The sequence below is a fragment of the Chiloscyllium punctatum genome, chromosome 32 (assembly GCF_047496795.1).
Source record: "Chiloscyllium punctatum isolate Juve2018m chromosome 32, sChiPun1.3, whole genome shotgun sequence".
Taxonomy (NCBI): domain Eukaryota; kingdom Metazoa; phylum Chordata; class Chondrichthyes; order Orectolobiformes; family Hemiscylliidae; genus Chiloscyllium; species Chiloscyllium punctatum.
Window position 1 is genome coordinate 71,939,320 of NC_092770.1, and position 24,484 is coordinate 71,963,803.

The 24,484-nt window shown below is 42.4% G+C and overlaps 1 protein-coding gene across 5 annotated transcripts in view; it reads right to left on the reverse strand.

Moving 5' to 3' along the window:
* hyal6 (hyaluronoglucosaminidase 6) overlaps positions 1-9,538 on the reverse strand; it is a 46,772-nt gene extending 37,234 nt beyond the window's left edge. For 2 of the 5 annotated variants that reach the window (XM_072552666.1, XM_072552664.1), the window contains exons 1-2: positions 945-1,007; positions 354-438 (exon numbers count right to left, since the gene is read on the reverse strand). Coding sequence is in view for 1 of the 5 variants with exons in the window: in XM_072552663.1 (XP_072408764.1) it covers positions 354-438; positions 9,519-9,523 (90 nt within the window). In the remaining 4 variants the exon portion in view is untranslated. Of the gene's footprint in view, positions 1-353; positions 439-944; positions 1,008-9,518 lie in introns of those variants that run through there. The other 3 variants (XM_072552663.1, XM_072552665.1, XM_072552667.1) reach the window with 3 other exon arrangements.
* Between the last annotated feature and the right edge of the window lie 14,946 nt (positions 9,539-24,484).

Genomic DNA, 24,484 nt, shown 5'->3' on the forward strand with positions numbered 1-24,484 from the left:
TTCGTTCCTGAATATTATCGTTACACTAAAAACTCTACCAATTTTTTAAAGAATTGTTTTTAATGGATAGCCACTTGGCTCTGTTATGGCATTACAATGATAAGGATTGGTTTTATAATGTTTGAAATTACCTTGTAGTTAACACAAACCTCTACTACTTGATCTCACCATCAAAACCAAATTTGAAACTCATGTCAATTCAAATGGAGGTACGATGAACACTTCACAGAAAATGAAAACAAAACCACTTGACAATGCAAAATTTGCTTTTCTGTATGGTCTGTTGATTAAGTCAAGATCACAGATTAAGTTTAAATCTATACTAATACAACTCAAAAGTTTTAAGATCTTACCTTTGTTTTCAAACAACCAAAGTTGAGGGGTTCTTCTCTTAAAGGAGAATTCCTGAAGATCTGCTCAGAGACTTCCTTGTTTTCCCTGACAAATTGATAAAAAAAATGCATTTAGATAAAAACTCAAAGAAATGTAATTAAGCCAACCCAGTGAATCATTTATTTACTTCAAATAAAATATTCCCATAACAAACTATAAAATGATAGCTTCCTTATCTCTCATTTTATAATCCTGTTGTGGGAATGCTTTATGTGAAATAAATAAATGACTCACTGGATTGGCTTAACTTCATTCCTGAAGGGCTTTTTTTTAAATGCAAATTTTATTAATTTGTTAACTGGAAAACAGAAAATCTATGATTAGATAACTATTTAACAGTGCATTCCATGACAATTTGACTATAGTTAAACTGAATGCTTTGCAATAATGAAAGTAAAATCAATTCATAAAAATTCAAAACGTGCCGTCTGTTCTAGAAGTCTTATATACTTTTCTGTATAATTTGTTGAACAAAAGGAGAGCAATCACAATCTAACATTATTGTCTAAATTGAGTTTAATAGAAACAATGCAAAGATTTACAGATCTTACTTTTGTCTTCAGACAGCAGCTAGGGGCCCGTCTCTGAAAGAAATGTTCGTGCAAGTCTGAGGCTGTTGTTTTAATACATTGTTACACTCCACCTTATTTATGGGAGTGTTTTACGTGGAGTAAGTGGACGGCATAAAGGTTTACATAACTGCATTCCCCCAAGGGCTTTTAAAAGTAAATGAGACTGTTTTGTCAACTGTAAGACATTGTAGTTAAAAATACAACGAATAGATGGTCATTTGTTTTAAAGCCTAGGGAGTTTGGATTTATAGTTGATGGCCCTGCAGTGAGAATGATATTTTACTGGAGAGGCAGCAAAAACCACAACCAAATAAACTCTACATGGAGGGAGGGAAAATAATATCAGGAACCATTCCAACATAACTGATGACTATCATCTGGTTCAAGGACAGCATGCCTGAACTGAGCCATTTCACTGCCAATCGGTTAGTGTTCCAAAGACAATTAAAGAACCTCAAGTGGTGAAGTCAGTGAAACTAAAACAGAGGAAACATAAATACCACTTTTTAAGTAATGGCACAGGCACAAATGGAGTTTATAAAGGTAAGTTGACAAAATGAACAAAAAAACAAATCATAGTTATTTCTTGAAAAATGTTCATCAATAACCCAGTTGCTTCTGTGCGTGAAGCAAGCTGCACTTCATCCGATTTGGATCTCTTAGTCAATGAGAAAACAGATATTCTAACCAGAAAGCCCAAAATCATTTTCTTCTCAGCCATCCAGCCTATTATGGTTTCCAAACGAGAATATATCATATTTAAAATTTTTAAAATGAAACAAATAGAAAGTACTAGAGAATCTCAGCAGGTCTGGCAGCATTTGTGGAGGGAAAACAGAGTTAACGATTCAGGTCTGCTGATTCTTTTTTAGCACTGAAGAACTCCTTTGTTTTATTTAAATATTAGAATGCTTCAGTTCAATCAGCAACAGGGAAGAAAATTACTTGAGGTGAAGTCTCTTTTCTTAGCTTGTGCTGACCTGTTCTCCAGTTCCAATACTCTCTTTTTACTTATTTTTTTCAATATTTGTTCTCTCCTATTTTTAATTCTGTTTTAAAACATTGTGCTTCTCTACATTTGAGTCTCACTCTCCCTCATTATACACCATATGACGTTTTTTTCGGTTAGCTTGTCAAATATATTGATTTTCACAAAGGTTTCACAATAATCGTATTTTTCAGAAACTAAAATTATAATTCCATGCTCAATACTCTGAATTAGGTACTATATAAGATAATGGTCAGCATTAGTTTCTCTTGCAATCATTCCATGTAAGAAAGACAGCAAACAGAAGACAAATACTTAAGTCTGGCAAAGAAGAAAGAAAATTGCTGTTTTTTAATTTCAAAAATGTACTTTATTCATTAAAAAAGTCTTTATATATTATACACACATAGTCACAAACATAGTTCTGTTCTATACAGTAGCATATTGAGGAAACAAACAATGCAGTTTGACTCTATCCAAACAAATTAAAGACATCTCTTACTTATACAATAGAGTCGTAGAGATGTACAGAATGGAAACAGACCCTTCGGTCCAACTCGTCCATGCCGACCAGCTATCCCAACCCAATCTAGTCCCACCTGCCAGCATCTGGCCCATATCCCTCCAAATCCTTCCTAATCACATACCCATCCAGACGCCATTTAAATGTTGCAAATGTACTAGCCTCCAGCACTTCCTCTGGCAGCCCACTCCACACATGCACCACCCTCTGCATGAAAAAAATGCCCCTTAGTCTCCTTTATATCTTTCCCCCTCACCATAAATCTATGCCCTCTAGTTCTGGACTCCCCCACACGAGGTCTATTTATCCTATTGATGCCCCTCATGAATTCATAAACCTCTATCAGGTCACCCCCCCCCCCCCCGTCTCTGACACTCCAAGAAAAACAGCCCTAGCCTATTCAACATCTCCCTACAGCTCAAATCCGCCAACCCTGGCAACAGTTTGTAAATCTTTTCTGAACCCTTTCAAGTTTCACAACATCTTTCCAATAGGCCTAACCAATGTCCTGTACAGCTGCAACATGACCTCCCAACTCCTGTACTCAATACTCTGACCAACAAAGGAAACCATACCAAACCCTTTCTTCACTATCCTATCTACCTGCAACTCTACTTTCAAGGAGCTATGAACCTGCACTCTGAGGTCTCTTTGTTCAGCAACATTCCTAGAATCTTACCAATAAGTGTATAAGTCCTGCTCTGATTTGGTTTTCCAAAATGCAGTGCCTCACATTTATCTAAATTAAACTCCATCTGCCACTCCTCAGCCCATTGGCTCATCTGATCAAGATCCCGTTGTAATCCAAGGTAACCTTCTTCACTGTCCACTACGCATCCAATTTTGATGTCATCTGCAAACTTACTAACTATACTTCTTAAGCTCACATCCAAATCATTTATATAAATGATGAGAAGTAGTGGACCCAGCACCGATCTTTGTGGCACTCAATGGTCACAGGCACCGATCCTTGTAGCACTCCATTGGGCACAGGCCTCCAATCCGAAAAACAACCCTCCACCACCACCCTCTGTTTTGTACCTTTGAGCCAGTTCTGTATCCAAATGGCTAGTTCTCCCTGTATTCCATGAGAGCTAACCTTGCTAACCAGTCTCTCATGGGGAACCTTGTCGAACGCCTTACTGAAGTCCATATAGATCACGTTTACCGCTCTGCCCTCATCAATCCTCTTTGCTCCTTCTCAGATTATATTCATATGTGTTTGAGGAAGGTCCGATGACTGAACGGACCCCCAATTTAACTTTGGCAGAAAGACCTTGGATCTTTCCCCACTGCCCCTTAATGTCAGCTGCTCAGGGAAAACTACTGCCAGCTGCACATTAAAACAGGTAAGAACAAGCCCTGAAGAAATGCTGCTTGTTCTCCATGTCCCCTGAATAGAGAATATTTTGTAAGTACATTGGATTAAAAAATTAAAAACAGAAGAACAGAATAATTATTGTGTTTTTACATCAATTCTGGGTCTTGCTAGGGTAATCTTACAAAGTGCATAAAATAATAAGTCAAACGGCATCTTGAGTAAGTTAGTGAATTTGAAGGGGTTAATTGGTTCTTCTCATTCTGCTGACGTTACATACAGTTGAGTTGAACGTAAAGGGTTTTAGGAGACAGTGACATCTACGGATGCTGGAGATCAAAGTTAAGAGTGTGTTGCTGGAAAACACAGCGGGTAGGCATTATCTGAGGAGCAGGAAAATTAACGTTTTGGGCTGGAGCCCTTCATCAGGCCTGAAACGTCAAATTTCCCGCTCCTCGGATACTGCCTGACCTGCTGTGCTTTTCCAGCAACACACTCACAACTATAAGGGGTTTTAACCGACTTTGAGAGGGAACAGATGTATCTTACTAGCTCCCTAATTATCCCATGAAGTAAACCTTCTTGTTATTTAAGAATATGGCTCTTCCATAGATATTCTGCAGCAGTGGTCTCCAAACTGTCTAACTAAGCACTTTTTAAATTTAAATATCACCTAGAATCTGCACTAAAGAAATATAGAAGAAACAGTTTATTTTTAATTTTATATAAATGTAAAATCAAGTATGTATAAATATTGATTTTTGTCCTTTACTTGCGAAGCCTCAGTGAGACACATTATCTGCAAGTGCCTTGAAGTCTGAGTAGTAGTTTGAGATTGTTGGTCACATACAGTCCACCAAATGAGTACCTGTGAGGGTGCCATGAAACTTGGACTGGGTTATCTTAATTTGTTGAGAGTACACTGTCTCACAGAGGTATGAGAAGTATAAAGCTCTCCCTTTAAAAGCGCAGTATGATAGAATTTGTGTCTCTGTTTATGAATTTCCAAAAATCACTACCCTTTGGTGTAAGTTGCAGCTCAACATCAACTTGCAGAGTAATTATTGCTATATGACGCCATCAGATTGCAAATCAAATACCTGATAGAATTTGGGTTGAGAGTGTGGTGTTGGAAAAGCACAGCCAGTCAGGCGGCATCCATGCAGCAAAAGAATCAATGTTTCAGGCATAAGCCTTTCATCAGGAATCATGTCATTCCTAATGAAGGGCTTACGCGTGAAATGTCGATTCTCCTGCTCCTCAGATGCTGCCTGACCAGCTGTGCTTTTCCAACACCACACTCGCGAAGCTGATGGAATTTGGTAGCCAATGACCTACTTGAAGTAATGGATTTGAGACAACGACGAAGATTTGTTCCATCACATCTAATTCCTGAAGTCGCTTGTTGAATTCCTTTGCTAATTTCCTCAGGTAAGTGCTTTCTAGGTGGAATCAATTTTCTTTATCTTTGACATTTTTAGAGTATTTTCTTTTGACTTGAGAAATACTGCAGCTTTTTTTTTAACTGGAGGGACCACAGACCAATGTTTCAATTTGAAGCATTCAAATATCTACTAAGTTTCTGTCTTTTCCCTGTAACTCACAGTTCAGCTTGTTCAGTTTTGACACTAGTTCTGTGTGGAACCTGAAGCCAAACCACAAACCCTCCAAAAATCACAAAGTAAATCAGACTTATCCAAAAAAATGCAAGATTCAGCCCATTGACTCTGTGATTGATCTGTCTAACATGATCAAAGGATTGGAGACTTTGGTTCTGCAGTCATTTATTATTTACCAATAATCACTAGGTAGGATCAAGGCAAAGTAAGGACAAATGAGCATTGATGGAAAATAACTATTTAAACAAAAAAAAAGGCATTTTAATTTATGGATTCAGCTGATAGGAGGACAAAAGAAAAAAACTGCCTAAGCAATCCCTAACAAGTACATTCATGGTAGCAGTGGAAAATACCTCAAGGTACTAGAAGTAGACAGTTGGGGAAATACTAATGTTAAAGAGAAAACATCTTATAGGTTGGAAGAAATATTTACTGGTGGTAAATCGAAGTGTTGAATTTAAGGATATAACATGCCCAGGCAAGATCTAGAAAGAAGAAAATCAGTAAAATGAGAGAAGGTGAAAGATAACATGCTTTAGGTTGGAGGCTCCTTTGAAGATGATACCTTTCACCTGCTTGTAAAAGCAATACATTCCTGTGTTCAATTATTGCAGTAAAAAAAATCGTGGAATGTTGGTTGAAAAGGCAGATGGTGGATGTTTCGAGCTATTCTGAGCAAATCTGGTAGCAAAACCTTGCAAGTAAGAAAGTGTCAATATAAATATTTTGGGAGGAGGGTTAGAGTTCAACATTAAGGAATGTACACAGCATTCTACACTATAGTAATATTGAAAGTGCACTTCCTTATTATTCTGTTTGACCTGCCACAGGTTGAGGAAAAGTAATAGTGCAAAGAATTATTTTGTCTAGCAGTAGTAAAGTCACCATTATCTTAGCAGACCATAGAGCTGCTCTCTCATTAGAGGGAGACGACTAGCAGAGGTTTAACCTGAGGGTCACCTCAGGCGACAGGAGAGATTGAGAAAGAGGGACCTGCATAAAACCAGAAGACCAAGAAGCATAATTAGGCCATTCAGCCCATCAGGTCTACTTTGCCACTCAATCAGAGCTGATATACTTCTCAACCCCAATTATTCTGCCTTCTCCCCATAATACTTGATTCCATTCCCAGTCAAGAACCTATCTAACTCTGTCCTCCACAGTAACCTCAGCCAGTATCAGGAATTAAATCCACACTGTTAGTGTCACTGTGGGGCGACTTCAACATTGGTGGGTGCAGCACAGGTGGAGGTCTCTCTTGAGGGTAGGTGCTGGCATGGATGGGGTCAGAAACACTGATATTCTGAACCTTTTATTTCTTTGTTTTTCTAATTCATTCCTATCACCCATAATGCTGGACTATTTTTCTAATGTTTTCGTTTTCTACGAATTTGATCTTAAGTATCTGTACCTAAGTATCTTAGTATCTAAGATGTTGCTGTTAACTTTTCACTGTACTCATTTGAGTACATATGACAATGAAGCTAATTGAATTCAACTCTGCATTTGCAAACCACCCATCCAGCCAACTGAGCTATCCATGTAATTGCTAAGCAAGGGAGTGCTAAGTGAGCAGCCCATTCTTATCTTTGCAGTCACAGAGATCACAGTTCAATCAGTTTTGACTTGCTTCTTTCCTTTTGAAGGGTTTAGAAAGGTTTGAAATTTGCTTTATACCTTTTGGTGTAACACTCTATGATACTCTCTTTCTACGGAAAGCCACCTGTAGCCATTTTTGTCCGTATCAGCCTTCTCTTAGAAAATATGTTTTGGAATTACAAGTTAAAATCCTATGACACCATAGTGATGAGAAGCTGGAGGCAATTGTAAGCAACTGAAATATGTAATTGATGAATGAAATTTCTTGGTTTTATGCATGAGAAGCTGGACGCAATTGTAGGCAACTGAAATATGTAATTGATGAATGAAATTTCTTGGTTTTATGCATATAATGTAGAAATAACATTAATAACAGTGCATTGTAGGCTAAACAGACAACTTTCCTAATGAATAGCTCTGCAGTGCAAGTTGCCGATGGAGGTGAGTTGCAGGCACCACTGTTGATACAATATGCGCAGCAACGAACTATAATAATTGTAATTATTAGCCCAACCTAACCATACCATCTTGCAATGCTGTATAAGGAGAAGTAAAAGCCTCCTCAACATGGGTGAATGCTTTATTCTTTGAAAAAATATATCTTGCAACATAGGAACAATACTCAGTTTGCTGGTTTTCTGCTGGAGCCCCACTGGCCTAATGTTCCAGTGCTAGACTGTTAAACGTTTTGACATGAAGATCATGCAATCAGTTATAGTCTATTAGCTGCCAGAAGGATTATTACGGGAAGAGAACAGCAGATACCTATATTGTTCTGCTTTAAGGCCTTTAAATGTCAGCATTAGATTAAGATTTTTGCTTATCCTCTTCTTGTTGACTCATCAGTATCCACTAGTGCCTAAGTAACATTCTCTACAGTGTGGAAACAGGACATTCATCCCAACAAGTCCACACCAACCCTCTGAAGAGCATTCCACTCAGTAACCCAACATTTCCAATGGCTAATCCACCCGAACTACACAGCACCTAATCTACACATACCTGCACTATGGGGCAATTTAGCACAGCCAATCCACCTAATTTGCACATCTTTAGACCATGGGAAGAAACCAGAACACCTTGTGGAAACCCATGCAGACATGGGGGGAATGTGCAAACTCCACAAAGATAACTGCCCAAGGGAATTGAATCAGAGTCCCTGGCACTGCAGGGCCGCAGTGCTAACTACTGAGCCACTGTGCAACACCATTGGATACTTCCCAACATTAAAAGTGCTAAATCAATGTATGTTAAAGAGTCACAGAGTCATACAACATAGAAACAGACCAGTGAAGAGAAATCAATGTTAACGTTTTGGATTCGGTACCCATCCTCAGAATCAGTCGAAACATTAACTTTGGTTTCTCTTCACAGATGCTGCCAGAGCTTTTCCAGTAACTTCTGTTTTTGTTTCTGATTTACAGCAGCTGCAGTTCTTTCAGGTTTTGTTGAAACAGACCCTTCAGCCCAACCAGTCCATGCCATCTTTGTTCCCAAACTAAACTGGGTTCACCTGCCCACACATGGCATATCCCTTTCATATCCATTTCTTCCATATCCCTCCAAACCTTTCCTTTCCATGAAAATATCCATTAAACATTGTAACTGTATCCACATCCATCACTTTCTCTGGCAGTTCATTCCACACATTAACCACTTTTTGTGAAAAACGTTGCCTTCAAGTCCTTTTTCAAATCTTGCTCCTCTCATCTTAAAAGTATGTTCCCTAGTTTTGAACGTCCCCACCCTAGGAAAAAGACCCTTGTCATTCATCTTATCTATGCTCCTCATGATTTTATAAACCTCATTAAGGTCATCCTTATTTTCTGAATGAGTCTACCATGGGGAACCTTATCAAACGCCTTGCTAAAATCCATGTACACCATATCCACTGCTCTACCTTTATCATATCCTCAAAGAATTCAATAAGGTTTGTGAGGCATGACCTGCTCGTTGGATGCCGCCTGAACTGCTGTGCTCTTCCAGCACCACTAATCCACAGAAAGACATGCTGACTATCTCAAATCAAACTACAGTTTTCCATGTACACAATATCCACTGCTATACCTTCATCCATGTGTTTTGTCACATCCTCAAAGAATTCAATAAGGCTTGTGAGGCATGGCCTGCCCCTTGCAAAGCCATGCTGACTATCACCAATTTGTATTACCAAATGCAATACCTCACATTTATCCAATTATACTCCATCTGTCATGCCTCAACCTACTAAGCCAATTGATCAAAATCCTTTTGTAATCTTAGATAACCTTCTTCACTCTGCACTATACCACCAATTTTGGTGTCACCTGCAAATTTACTAACCATGCCTTCTATATTCATCTATATTATATATAAATGGCAAACAAAAGTGTACCCAGCACTGATCCCTGTGGAACACTGCTGGTGACAGGTCGCCAGTCTGAAAAGCAATCCTCTGCCACTACCCTCTGTCTCCTAACATAAAGCCAATTTTCTTATTTTAGACTTTTAGTTCTTTCAGACTCACCCCATCGTGTGGTCCACCTGCAAACCACTCATAGAGTCCCCACAGTTTAGAAGCAGCCCATTTGGTTCATCGAGTCCACATCGACCCTCCAAAGACCATTCCACCCCGACCCACACTCCCTACTCCAGCACTGTAATGCTGGATTACCCATGGCTAATCCACCTTGCCTGCACATCCGTGGATACTATGGGCAATTTAACATTGCAAATCCACATAACCTGCACATCTTTGTACTGTGGTAGGAAACTGGAGCACCTGGAGAAACCCATGCAGATCCAGGGAGGAATGTGCAAACACCAGACAGACAGTCACCTGAGGGGGATATTGTAATTACAAGTTCCAAACTTCCTCAAATATCTTGGTGTCACCAATGAGCAGGATCATTTATCTTACATCTTTATTCAGATTACTAATATAGATTCTAAAGAGTATTGACATGATATTCTGAGAGACCGAACGAGCGACCATTCTCTCCTCAAGCCACTGCCGTAACTATGCAAGCAAATGTAACCAATTTTCTATCCAACCCAAGATTTTTACTTAGCTCACTTTAATCACTTTGATGGTTGGAATATTTAACTTCAGGAATTCCCTCATCTAACCAGGCAGGATATTACTGGCCTGTGATATCACTGACTCTATCTGCACATGTGTAGAATGTGGTAGCTAGTATTGTAGTGTCAATCGATGCAGACCAAATGTTGTAGCAATGTCAGCTAATTAGTTTCTTGTGATAAATGTCTGGGAACACAAAACATGAGTGCAAATCATCACTGCTCATGCCTTGTAAATGAACCTTCTTTCTTTCATCATAGAACATAGAACAGTACAGCACAATCAAGACCCTTCGGTCCTCAATGCTGTGCCAACCTTCTATCCTACTTTAAGATCAGACTAACCTAATACCCTTTATTTTACTAACTTCCATGTGCCTATCCAAGAATCACTTAAATGTCCCTAATGTATCTGAATCTACTACAACTGCTGGCAGTGCAGTCTGTGCACCCACCACTCTCTGGCATCCCCCCAAACCTTCCTCTAATTACTTTAAAATTATGCCCTCATGTGATAGACATTGCCACCATGGGAAAATGTTCTGGCTATTCACACTATCTATGGTTCTCAACAGTTTGTATACCTCTATAAAGTCATCTTTCATCTTCCAATGAGAAAAGCCCTCATTCCCTCAACCTTTCCTCATAAGACATGCCCTCCAGTCCAGGCAGCACCCTGGCAAATCTCCTCTGCGTCCTCTGTAAAGCTTCCATACCTTTCCTATAATGAGGCAGAGGAGCTGGTGCATGGGAGAAGGATTCACATTTTTGGAACATTGGAAGCTGTTTCGGGGTAGAAGTGACATGTACAAGAAGGATGGATTGCACCTAAATTGGAAGGGGACTAATATACTGGCAGGGAAATTTGCTAGAGCTGCTCAATAGGATTTAAACTAGTAAGGTTGTGGCGTGGGGGGAGGAGGGAGTGGGGCATGGATCCAGGGAGATAGTGAGGAAAGATTTCAATCTGACACTGGTACAACTGAGAACAAAGGCAAGTCAAACAGTCAGGGCAAGCAGGGACAAAGCTGAGAACAAGGTTGAGCTGATAAATTAAACTGCATTTATTTCAATGCAAGAGGCCTAACAGGGAAGACAGATGAACTCAGGGCACGGTTAGGAACATGGGACTGCGATATCATAGCAATTACAGAGATGTGGCTCAGGGATGGACACGACTGGCAGCTTAATGTTCCAGGACACAAATGCCACAGGAAGACCAGAAAGGGAGGCAAGAGAGCAGGGGGAGTGGAAATTTTGATAAGGGACAGCATTACAGCTGTACTAAGGGAGGGTATTCTTGGAAATACATCCAGGGAAGTTATTTGGGTGGAACTGAGAAATAAGAAAGGGAATATCATCTTATTGGGATTGTATTATAGACTCCCTAATAGTCAGAGTGAAATTGATAAACAAATTTGTAAGGAGACCTCAGTTATCTGTAAGAATAATAGACTGGTTATAGTAGGAGATTTTAAATTTCCAAACATAGACTGGGACTGCTATAGGCTTGAGGGTTTGAATGGACAGGAATTTGTTAAGCGTATACGAGAAAATTTTCTGATTCAGTATGTGGATGTACCTACTCTAGGGAAATAAGGCAGGACAAGTGACTGAGGTGTCAGTGGGGGAACACTTTGGGGCCAGCAACCATAATTATATTAGTGTTAAAATAGTGATGGAAAAGGATAGACAAGATCTAAAAGTTGAAGTTCTAAATTGGAGGAAGGCAAATTTTGGTGGGATTAGGCAAGAACTTTCAAAAGCTGATTGGGCACAGATGTTCACAGGTAAAGAGACGCCTGGAAAATGGGAAGCCTTCAGAAATGAGATGATGAGAGTCCAGAGAAAGTATATTGCTGTTAGGGTGAAAGGAAAGGCTGGTAGGTATAGGGAATGCTGGATGTCTAAAGAAATTGAGGGATTAGTGGTGCTGGAAGAGCACAGCAGTTCAGGCAGCATCCAACGAGCAGCGAAATCGACGTTTCGGGCAAAAGCCCTTCATCAGGAGTAAAGGCAGTGAGCCTGAAGCATGGAGAGATAAGCTAGAGGAGGGTGGGGGTGGGGAGAGAGTAGCATAGAGTACAATGGGTGAGTGGGGGAGGGGATGAAGGTGATAGGTCAAGGAGGAGAGGGTGGAGTGGATAGGTGGAAAAGAAGATAGGCAGGTAGGACAAGTCCGGACAAGTCAAGGAGACAGTTACTGAGCTGGAAGTTTGAAACTAGGATGAGGTGGGGGAAGGGGAAATGAGGAAGCTGTTGAAGTCCACATTGATGCCCTGGGGTTGAAGTGTTGGGTTTGGTTCAGAAAAGGAAGGAAGCACATGTCAGGTATAGACAGGATAGATTGAGTGAATCCTTAGAAGACTACAAAGGCAGTGGGAGTATACTTAAGAGAGAAATCAGGAGGGCAAAAATGTGACATGAGATAGCTTTGGCAAATAGAGTTAAGGAGAATTCTAAAGGTCTTTACAAATACATGAAGGACAAAAGGGTAATGAGGGACAGAATAGGGCCCCTCAAAGATTACTGGATTAGTGGTGCTGGAAGAGCACAGCAGTACAGGCAGCATCCAACGAGCAGCGAAATCAACGTTTCGGGCAAAAGCCCTTCATCAGGAATAAAGGCAGTGAGCCTGAAGCATGGAGAGATAAGCTAGAGGAGGGTGGGGGTGGGGAGAGAGTAGCATAGAGTACCTGGGAGTTGCAGTGGGAGAAGGACTCCCTGAGATTCTTGTAGAGAGAGGAGGAAAACTTCTTCAAGGCAGGCATCCTTGCAAGAGGATTCGCAGTAGGGTTAAAATCAACAAGGTAAAAACAATGACTGCAGATTCAGCATCTGCAGTCATTGTTTTTACCCCTCAAAGATTAGTAAGGCGGCCTTTGTGTGGAGCGCAGGAGATGGGGAAGATACTAAATGAGTATTTTGCATGTGTATTTACGGTGGAAAAGGTCGTGGAAGATATAGAATGTAGGGAAATAGATGGTGACATCTTGAAAAATGTCCATATTACAGAGGAGCAAGTGTTGGATGTCTTGAAAAACACAAAAATGGATAAATCCCCAGGACCTGATCAGGTGTACCCTAGTACTCTGTGGGAAGCTAGAGAAGTGATTGCTGGGCCTCCTGCTGAGATACTTGTATCATCGATAGTCACAGGGGAGGTGCTGGAAGACTGGAGGTTGGCTAAGGTGGTGCCACTGTTTAAGGAAGGTGGTAAGAACAAGCCAGGGAACTACAGACCAGTGAGCCTGATGTTGGTGGTGGGCAAGTTGTTGGAGGGAATCCTGAGGGACAGAATGTACATGTATTTGGAAGGGCAAGGACTGATTCGGGATAGTCAACATGGCTTTGTGCGTGGGAAATCATGTCTCAAAAACTTGATTGAGTTTTTTGAAGAAGTAACAAAGTGGATTGATGAGGGCAGAGCAGTAGATGTGATCTACATGGACTTCAGTAAAGCATTTGACAAGGTTCCCTACGGGAGACTGGCTAGCAAGGTTAGATCTCATGGAATACAAGGAGAACTCGCCATTTGGATGCAGAACTGGCTCAAAGGTAGAAGACAGAGGGTGACGTTGCAGGGTTGTTTTTCAGACTGGAGGCCTATGACCAGTGAAGTGCCACAAGGATCGGTGCTGGGTCCACTACTTTTTGTCATTTATATAAATGATTTGGATGGGAGCATAACAGGTATAGTTAGTAAATTTACTGATGACACCAAAATTGGAGGTGTAGTGGACAGCAAAGAAGGTTACCTCAGATTACAACAGGATCTTGATCAGATGGGCCAATGAGCTGAGACAAGGCAGATGGAGTTTAATTTAGAAAAATGTGAGGTGCTGTATTTTGAGAAAGCAAATCTTAGCAGGACTTAATAGTAAGGTCCTAGGGAGTATTGCTGAACAAAGAGACCTTGGAGTGCAGGTTCATAGCTCCTTGAAAGTGGAGTTGCAGGTAGATAGGATAGTGAAGAAGGCGTTTGGTATGCTTTCCTTTATTGGTCAGAGTACTGAGTACAGGAGTTGGGAGGCCATGTTGGAACATTGCGTGCAATTCTGATCTCCTTCCTATCACAAAGATGTTCTGAAATTTGAAAGGGTTCAGAAAAGATTTACAAGGTCGTTGCCAGGGTTGGAGCATTTGAGCTATAGGGAGAGGTTGAATAGGTTAGGGCTGTTTTCCCTGGAACGTCGGAGGATGAAGGGTGACCGTATAAAGGTTTATAAAATCATGAGGGCATGGATAGGATAAATAGACAAAGTCTTTTTCCTGGGGTGCGGGAGTCCAGAACTAGTGAGCATAGGTTTAGCGTGAGAGGGGAAAGATATAAAAAAGACCTCAGGGGCACATTTTTCACTCAGAGGATGGTACCTGTATGGAATGAGCTTCCAGAGGAAGTGGTGGAGGCTGGTACAATTACAATATTTAAAAGGGAACTGTCAAAGTCAAAGCTTTGACAAAGGGTCAGTTAGACGTGAAATATCAGCTCTTTGCTCTCCTTACAGATGCTGCCAGGCCTGCTGAGATTTTCCAACATTTTCTCTTTTGATAACATTTACCAACGTCCATTCACCTGGTACCACTCCAGTGGACAGTGAGGATGCAAAGATCATCACCAAAGGCGTAGCAATCTCTTTCTTCACTTCCTGGAAGAACAAAGGGTATATCCCATCCGGCCCGGGGATTTCTCCAATTTTATTATTTTCAAAATTTTCAGCACATCCTCCTTCCTAATATCAACCTGTTCTACCATATCAGTCTGTTTCATGTTGTCTTTAGAAATGTCAATGTCTCTCTCAATAGAGTCATAGAGTCGTAGAGATGTACAGCATGGAAACAGACTCTTCGGTCCAACCTGTCCATGCTGACCAGATATCCCAACCCAACCTAGTCCCACCTGCCAGCACCCAGCCCATATACCTCCAAACCCTTCCTAATCATATACCCATCCAAATGCCTCTTAAATGTTGCAATTGTACCAGCCTCCACCACTTCCTCTGGCAGCTCATTCCATACACGTTCCACCCTCTGCGTGAAAAGGTTGCCCCTTAGGTCTCTTTTATATCTTTCCCCTCTCACCCTAAACCTATGCCCTCTAGTTCTGGACTCCCCGACCCCAGGGAAATGACTTTGTCTATTCACCCTCTCCATGCCCCTCATAATTTTGTAAATCTCTGTAAGGTCACCCCTCAGCCTCCGATGCTCCAGGGAAAACAGCCCCAGCCTGTTCAGACTCTCCCTGTAGCTCAGATCCTCCAACCCTGGCAACATCCTTGTAAATCTTTTCTGAAACCTTTCAAGTTTCACAACATCTTTCCGACAGGAAGGAGATCAGAATTGCAAGCAGTATTCCAACAGTGGCCTAACCAATGTCCTGTACATTTGCAACATGACCTCCCAACTCCTATACTCAATGCTCTGACCAATAAATAAAAGCATACCAAACACCTTCTGCACTATCCTGTCTACTTGCGACTCCATTTTCAAGGAGCTATGAACCTGCACTCCAAGGTCTCTTTGTTCAGCAACACTCCCTAGGACCTTACCATTATGTGTATAAGTCCTGCGAAGATTTGCTTTCCCAAAATTCAGTACCTCGCATTTATCTGAATTAAACTCCATCTGCCACTTCTCAGCCCATTGGCCCATCTGGTCAAGAACCTGTTATAATCTGAGGTAACCCTCTTCGCTGTCCACTACACGTCCAATTCTGGTGTCACCTGCAAACTTACTAACTGTACCTCTTATGCTTGCATGCAATCATTTATGTAAATGACAAAAAGTAGAGGGCCCAGCACCGATCCTTATGGCACTCCACTGGTCACAGACCTCCAGTCTGAAAAACAACCCTCCACCACCACCCTCTGTCTTCTACCTTTGAGCCAGTTCTGTATCCAAATGGCTAGCTCTCCCTGTATTCCATGAGATCTAACGTTGCTAATCAGTCTCCCATAGGGAACCTTGTCGAGCGCCTTACTGAAGTCCATATAGATCACATCTACTGCTCTGCCCTCATCAATCTTCTTTGTTACTTCTTCAAAAAACTCAATCAAGTTTGTGAGACATGATTTCCTGAATACTGAATACCGAAGCAAAGTATTCATTAATGACCTCTCCACTTCCTCTGACTCCAGGCACAAGTTTCCTGCAATATCCCTGTGAGGCTCCACCCTCACTTTGGCCATGCTGTTGTTGTTCACATAAGTGTAGAAAGCCTTCCAGTTTTCCTTAATGCTGCCTGCTAAATCTTTTTAATACTCCCTTCTAGCTCTCCTAAGTCCATTCTTCAGTTCCTTCCTGGCTATCTTGTAACCCCCTAGGGCCTGTCTGATTCCTGGCTTCTCAACCTTAACTAAGCTTCCTTCTTCTCCTTCCTTCCACATCCCTTGTCTCCCAAGGTTCTTTCAACCTACCATCCCTTCTTTGCCTCAATGGGACAAATCTGTTCAGCATTATCAGCAGGTGCTTCCTAAACAACCTCCACATTTCTGTTGGGCGATTCTTTGAGAGCATCTGTTCCCAATCTAGGTGCCCCAGTTCCTGCCTAATAGTATTGTAATTCCCTCTCCCACAATTAAATACTTTCTCATAGCATCTGCTCCTATCCCTGTCCATGACTATAGTAAAATTCTTGGAGTTGTGATCACTATCGCCAAAATGCTCTCTCACCGAGACATCTGACACCAGACCTAGTTCATTGCCAAGCATCAAATCCAATATGGCCTCCCTCTCTTCAGCCTATCTACATATAGCATCAGGAATCTTTCCTGGATACACCTGACAAAAACTGCTCCATCCAAACTATTTGAACTAAATAAGTGCCAAATAATATTAGGGAAATTAAATAACGTGACTGCTCCTTTCCTGTTACTGGCTTCTACTCATACTGACTCCATAGACAAACCCTCCTCGACAATCTCCCTTTCTGCGGCTGTTATACTATCCCTGATTAGCAATGCCACTCTTCCACATATTTTACCTTCCCCCCTATTCCTTTTGAAACATCTAAACGTTGGAACATCCAACAACCATTCCTGCCCATGATATCCAAATCTCTGTAATGGTCACAAGTACTGATCCATACTCTGAGTTTATCACCCTTATTCCTAATGCTTCTTGCTTTAAAATAGACACAGTTCAACTCATCACACTGACTGCATCTTTGCCCTATCAAGTGCATCTGCATTCTGTATCTGGCTGTTCACTACTTATACCATCATCTGATGCATAGCACAGGTTCCCACACCCTGCCAATCTAGGTTATACCCTCCCAAAGAACTCTAGCAAATCTCCCACCCAGGATATTGGTTTCCATCCAGGTCAGGTGCAACCTGTCCTTCTTTTACAGGTCCCTCCTTCCCCAGAAGGTATTCCAATGATCCAAATATCTGAAGCCCTTCCTGCTATACCAGTCCTGCAGCCATGTGTTCATCTGCACTTGCTCTCTATTCCTAGCCTCACTAGCATGTGGCACCAGTAGCAATCCTGAGATTACTACTTTGCTCGTCCTGCCTTCTAGCTTTCAAACTATCTCCGTATATTCTCTTTTCAGATCCTCCTCCCTTTGCCTACCGATGTCATTTGAACCGATGTGTACCACAACTTTTGCCAGTTCTCCCTTCACCTTAAGAATCCTGTAGATACAGTAAAAGACATCCCTGACTCTGGCACCCGGGAGGCAACACACCATCGCTCACAACTACAGAATCTCCTGTCTGTTCCTCTCCTATCACTATTGCTCTCCTATTCATCGCCCTTCCCTTCTGAGCCACAAAGCCAGACTCAGTGCCAGAAACCTGGCCACTGTGGCTTTCCCCTGGTAGGTTCCACCCCCTAATAGTATCCCATTATTATTGAGGGGAATGGCCACAGGGGCTCCCTGCACTGTCTTGCTATTCCCTTTCGCTCTCCTGACAGTCACCCAGCTACCTTTCTCCTGTAACTTAGGTGTGACTATCTCCTTATAACTCCTCCCAATCATCCCCTCAGCCTCCCAAATGATCCAAAGTTCACTCAGCTCCAGCTTCAGTTCCCTAACGCAGTCTGTGCACTTCTCGCAGGTGAAGTCAGCAGGAACACAAATGGTGACCCTTATCTCCCACACCCTGCAAGAGGAGCATGCAACTGTTCTTATACTTTATTTTTATCTAGTGTATCTGAACCCAATCAGAATTGAGGCTTCAAAAACCAACTGGTATGAGACCCTCTTCAAGAGGGCATTGCAGATACTGTGGAGGTTTACGGCAGCTGACGTAAATTTTGAGAATCGCCCAAGCAGCGTGTTTGACCTCCTGGGAGCTTTAAAATTTACAAGACACTTATGTGTCATTATCCTGACATTAAAAGGTAGTTGCTGGGATTCATAGCATTTGAAACATGCATGGAAGAGGCCCAAATCTCAGGGCACTTTGATTAGTATACAAAATAATATGGGTCTTCTGATTATGTATTACCGATAAGCTTGCTACTTAAGTCTGCAACACCTGTACAGGTAAATGTGCAAATGATACGGAGGTGCTTTAAGTTCTGTTGTTTTTAGGTTGAGAAACAGTGATGGAAATAAGAGCATATAGTTGTACAAACTTGGATATACAAGTGCTCATTACTTCCAGTCAGTATCTAAAATGCAAAGAATCCTATTTCCCAAAATAAACAATTATCCAAGGTGACAATTTGCCCAAAAAAATACAAAACCAAAAAACTGTCTGACACTTTAGTTTGAAGGAAAGTAATCACTTGAGACATTAATCTGTGCTTAAGTGAAAATAAAAGGATGCTGAAATCCTACAAAAGTACATAAAGATATACAGAAGAAATTAGTTTGTAAAATTAACAAAGAAAGAGATTGATAATTCAGCATGTCTCAGATAATTTTTGAAGGAATGAATGCTAAAAATAATCCAAATGTTCATGCTGAAAAGCTTGAAGAAATCTCACAGTAAAATGATGAAACCAAATGATGACTATATTTATATTAGTTTCAAAGTATATTTTCCCACACATGGACTATAATCATAAATAAACACTGTAGTCTACTATGAGTTGCTGTCAAAAGTGGAAACCTTGCTATGCTGACCAAAGATCATGTTTTATTATGAACAAAAAAATTTTTCCCGACGTAATAAAGCAAGATTCTGACATAGAGGACCTGATAATTGGCTGACTGAAATGAGTTTTCTGGAACAATATTGACTGGCTCCTTGTTTCCCACACAGTAGGAGAGATGGCTATTTGGGAATAAAAAGACATTGAAGTATGGCAGTCGCTTCAGTTTGTCAACCCCTATGCCAAATGTAATAAAAATATTCCCTTCCCCCTTCCCATGCCTCCAACAAAACACTTGGATTATGTACACAAATCTTTACTTGCAAACGTTTTGTACTCATAAAAAATGTCAATATCGTTTTAGGATATTGGGAGGGACTTTCCAGTCCCTAACATGACAAGAAAATGCTAGATAGGACAACTATGGACAAAAGACAAAATATCAGATTCTCACCATTGAGATGAACCTCAGTGCTCAAGTTCTGACCCTATTAGGGGGCAGATCAAGTAAGAATAGGCACAGCATCTGTGATCCCATCAACAGATGATGCAGGTGAAAACTCATTAACCATGGAGCTGATTTAATGCTTTTATTCTGGAATATTCCTAGGTAATGGGTCTTTCAAAGACTGTACCATTACAATGGCTGTACATTCTCAGCAAATGAGTTTCCATTACTTCCCAATGATTGCCAACTAAGGGATGGTAAGACTCACTTCTCAGGTCTGCATTGCCTGGTATACTGAGCCATGTATACTGAGATTGCCTGGCCATGGAAACACCTGCCAGGGAAAAGCCCTTTGCATCCTGCACCCTATAAATGCCATCACTTTGCTGAATTGCCATTTTGTGACTTACAATGCGACATCCTAGGGCCAACATCCTGCCATTGATGGGATAAGGTATGTGTCCCTGATTGCTAGCTACCTCTGTAACCTTGACTGAGCTTATGAAAGGGAGCACAGGCATATGCAATACTGATGCAGTGAGATGTTCAAAGATGTTCCAATAGAAGAGCATCTCTATACAATAGGGACTGATGGTCCAGTGTTTTCACTTCAGACACATGTAACTGCATAGAGGGGCAAGTACAGCAAATGCTAATACATGTAAGCGATTATATATTTATAAGTTTTCTATATATTAATGAAACACACATGGTATTGAGATGCCCTCAAAAGAGTTTCTCCTTCCTGTGCTTACCATTACCTCGAGGTGCAGGCCGGACCTCCGTATGCTGGAGTCACTATAATAGGCAGCAGGTGGATGGACTTCTCCCTCATATCAAGTGAGGAACTGTTCAATGTTCTCCTCCTTTCTCTGCACTTTGACCATATCAGTTATAGCAAGTCAACAGGCAAGTCTGTGCTTTGAGTGAAGCAGGTGCCTGGTATCCGGCAGTCCTTAGTTGGTGCAGGTATGAGAGGCACTGGTATCACTGAGCTAGCAATCCAGAGTCCAGTCTAATGTTCTACAGACATGGGTTCCACTTGCACCACAGCAGATGGTGAAATTTGACCTCACCAAAAAGAACCTGGAATTAAAAGCGAATTTATTAGCAACCATGTAACCACTATCAATTGTCATAAATATCCATTTAGTTCATTTATGTTCTTTAAGGAATGGAATATGCCATCCTTATCTGGTCTGGGTTACATGTATTTCCGACCACACTATTGTAACTGACTCTTAATTGCCTTTTGAAATGGCCTAGCAAACCACTCTGATCAACACCAGTTTGGCATAGACAATAAGTAAGTACCCTGTAACACCCACATCCCATCAATGAATAGAAAAAAAACATAATGTAAAGGAATATGTGAGAGTGGCTGCACGTCTGAAAAGAGCAGACTGCAATGTTCCTCACTGGCTTCTGCTGTCATGCCATTCTCTAATCATTCTGGAGGGCACTAGTTTAGTCCTTACCCATTAGCCTGACTACATCTTCCTCAAAGAGGCTGAGGATGCAGAGTTCAGGAAGACGGTCACCAATCTAGCCCTTCTCTTTTATTATATACCAGCATGTCCTGCAATGAGAGAAAGAAAAAAATTGAATATGATCGAAATGAATACAAGAACACTTGATGTGCATGCAGAGCCAGTGGTGACGCCCCAGCCTCCCTCAGTTAGTAAGAAGCACAGTAAGTGTTAGAGGATTGGTAGCTTGAGATAGGTATGAATCCTGAAGCACACATCATCCATGTGAGAGTGAAATGGGCATGCTTATGTGACATGCCTATGCAGTGGTAGGGTTAGATTGAATGATGACAATATGAACATTTGCTTGCAGTAAGAAGATAGGAGCACTTACTCTGACTATGCTCGATTTTAAAATACGCATTTTTGTTTTACAAATTTCTCCATGTTTTCTAACTCCGTTTATCTGTAACCTCTTCTAGCTCTATAACCTTCCAATATCTCTGCTCCTTTCCAATTCTGGCCACTTTAACTGCTATCCATTGCAGTTACCACAACTTCAGCTGCACAGGCCCTAAGCTCTAGAATTGCCTAACCCTCCCCATCTCTTATTTCCTTCCTCAGCTCTTATAATTTGTTGATCAAACTTTTGGTCAACTGACGTCACTTCCACCCCTGTGGACACCGCCTCAAGCCCCACTTGTGCTCCCTTTGTGAGCGTCACTTCTGTTGGTGATGTCACTCCTGACCCTATAATTATGCCCATTCAAGCAACTGTCTCCACCATAATCTCCAGCTCCACTCCAGGCCCGAGCTCCCAGCCCTACTGTGTGTTCACCATTCTCCCAGACCTCCCCCACACAGAGGATGAACCTTAAGTCCTCAGCAAATGCCTCATGTTTATCCCTGTACGCTCCCAGATTAATGAATTCGACACACACTGTGACCTCGAACGTTTCTTCTGCAGCCTCTGCCTCCGAGCCCACGTTTTCAACCAATACACCCGCCCACCCACTGAGGGCCCCTTCTCCTGCCTCCAACACATCCCATCCGCCTGGACACTCCATGCCGGCCTATTACCTGCTCATGACCCCTTCATTTCAGACAGTCACGTGACATCAACCGCCTCAACCTGTCTACCCCCTCACGCACTCCAACCTCTTACCCACACAACGTGCAGCTCTCCACGCCCTCCGCTACAACCCCAACCTTACCATCAAAACCACAGACAAGAGGGGGCGTAACAGTAGTGTGGTGCACCAACCTCTACACCATTGAAGCCAGGCACCAACTCGCAGACATCTCTTCCAACTGCCCCCTTGATCATGACCTCACCTCCCATCACCAAACCATCATCTCCCAGACCATCAACAACTTCATCACCTCTGGGGATCTCCCATCCACAGCCTCCAACCTTAGTGCCCAATTCTACCTCCTACTGAAGATTCACAAACCTGACTGCCCCGCTCGACCCATTGTCTCAGCTTGCGCCTGTCCCACTGAACTCATCTCTTCCTACCTCAACACCGTCCTGTCCCCCATAGTCCACGAATTCCCCACCTACGTTTGTGACACCACCCACGCCCTTCACCTCCTCCAAGATTTTCGTTTCTCCAGCCCCCAATACCTCATCTTCACCATGGACATCCAGTCCCTGTACACATCGATCTGCCATGACGAAGGTCTCCAAGCCCTCCATTTCTCCCTCTCACACTGTCCCAACCAGTACCCTTCCACTGACACCCTATCTGCCTTGTTGAACTGGTCCTCACCCTCAACAACCTCTCCTTCCAATCCTCCCACTTCCTCCAAACTAAACAAGTAGCCATGAGCACCCCATGGGACCCAGCTATATCTGCCTGTTTGTCGGGTATGTGGAACAGTCCATCTTCTGCAGTTAGACCAGCACCACCTGTTCCTCCACTACATTGTTGACTGTATCAATGCCAACTCACGCTCCCACAAGGAGATTGAACAGTTCGCCAACTTTACCAACACCTTCCAACCCATCTCAAATTCATCTGGACCATCTCGGACACCTCCCTCCCCTTCCTGGACTTCTCTATCACCATCTCCAGCGACCGACTAACCACAGACAGCTATTACAAGCCCACCAACTCCCACAGCTACCTAGATGACACCTCCTCCCACCCTACCTCATGTAAAAATGCCATCTCTTATTCCTAGCTCCTCCACCTCCACCGCATCTGTTCCCAGAATGATCAATTCCACCTCAGAAAATCCCAGATGGCCTCCTTCTTCCAAGATCGTAACTTCCCTTCCCACATGGTTGATGAAGTCCTCCAGCACATCTCCTCCACTTCATGCATCACCACCCTTGAACCCCACCCCCCCAATGCAACAAGGACAGAACCCCCTGGTCCTCAGCTTCCACCCCACCAACCTCCACATACATCGTATCATCGTCCACCACTTCCGCCACCTCCAAACAGACCCTACCATCAAAGACATATTTCCCTCCCCACCCCATTAGCATTCTGAAGAGACCATTCCCTCAGCGAGTCTCTCGTCAGGTCCACACCCCGCACCAGCCCACACCCCACTAATGACACCTTGCCCTGCCACCTCAGGAAGTGCAAAACCTGTGCCCACACCACTCCCCTCACCTCTGTCCAAAGCCCTAAGCGATCCTTCTATATCTGTCAGAAATTTACCTGTACCTCTACAATGATATCTACTGCATCCGTTGCATCCGATGTGGTCTCCTCTACAACGAGGAAACAGGAGACCTTCTTGCACGTGATTTCAGGACACTCGCACCCACCAACCCCACTGCCCCTTGGCTGAACACTTCAACTCCCTCTCCCACTCCATTAAGGGTATCCAGGCCCTGGGCCTCCTCCATTGCCAAACCCTTACCACCCGATGCCTGTAGGAAGAGCATCTCATATTCTGCTTTGGGACCCTGAAACCACATGGGAAAAATGTGGACTTCAACAGCTTCCTCATTTCCCCTCCCCCCACATTATTCCAGTCCCAAGCCTCCAACTTGGCACCGCCCTCTTGACCTATCCATCATCCCCCTTCTGACCTATCAGCTTCTCCCTCATCTCCATTCACCTGTCACTTTCTCAGCCACCTTCCCCCAAACCCCACCCCCTCCCTTTTATCTGTAGCCCCTGGCCCACAAGCCTCATTCCTGATGATGGGCTTATGCCCGAAACATTGATTCTCCTGCTCCTCGGACGCTGCCTGATCTGCTGTGCTTTCACAGCAACACACTTTTGATTCTGATCTCTAGCATCTGCAGTCCTTACTTTCTCAACTGCAATAATACCTTATATGCGATTCCATGTTAGTTTTTGTTTGAAAAAACTAGTGAAGTTATTTGGGATTAAATATATTCAAATTATTGAAGTAGACTTGTGGAACAGATTTCTGGCTCTTGTGATGAATCCAGTATTGTAAATCACGGTCAATGTGATT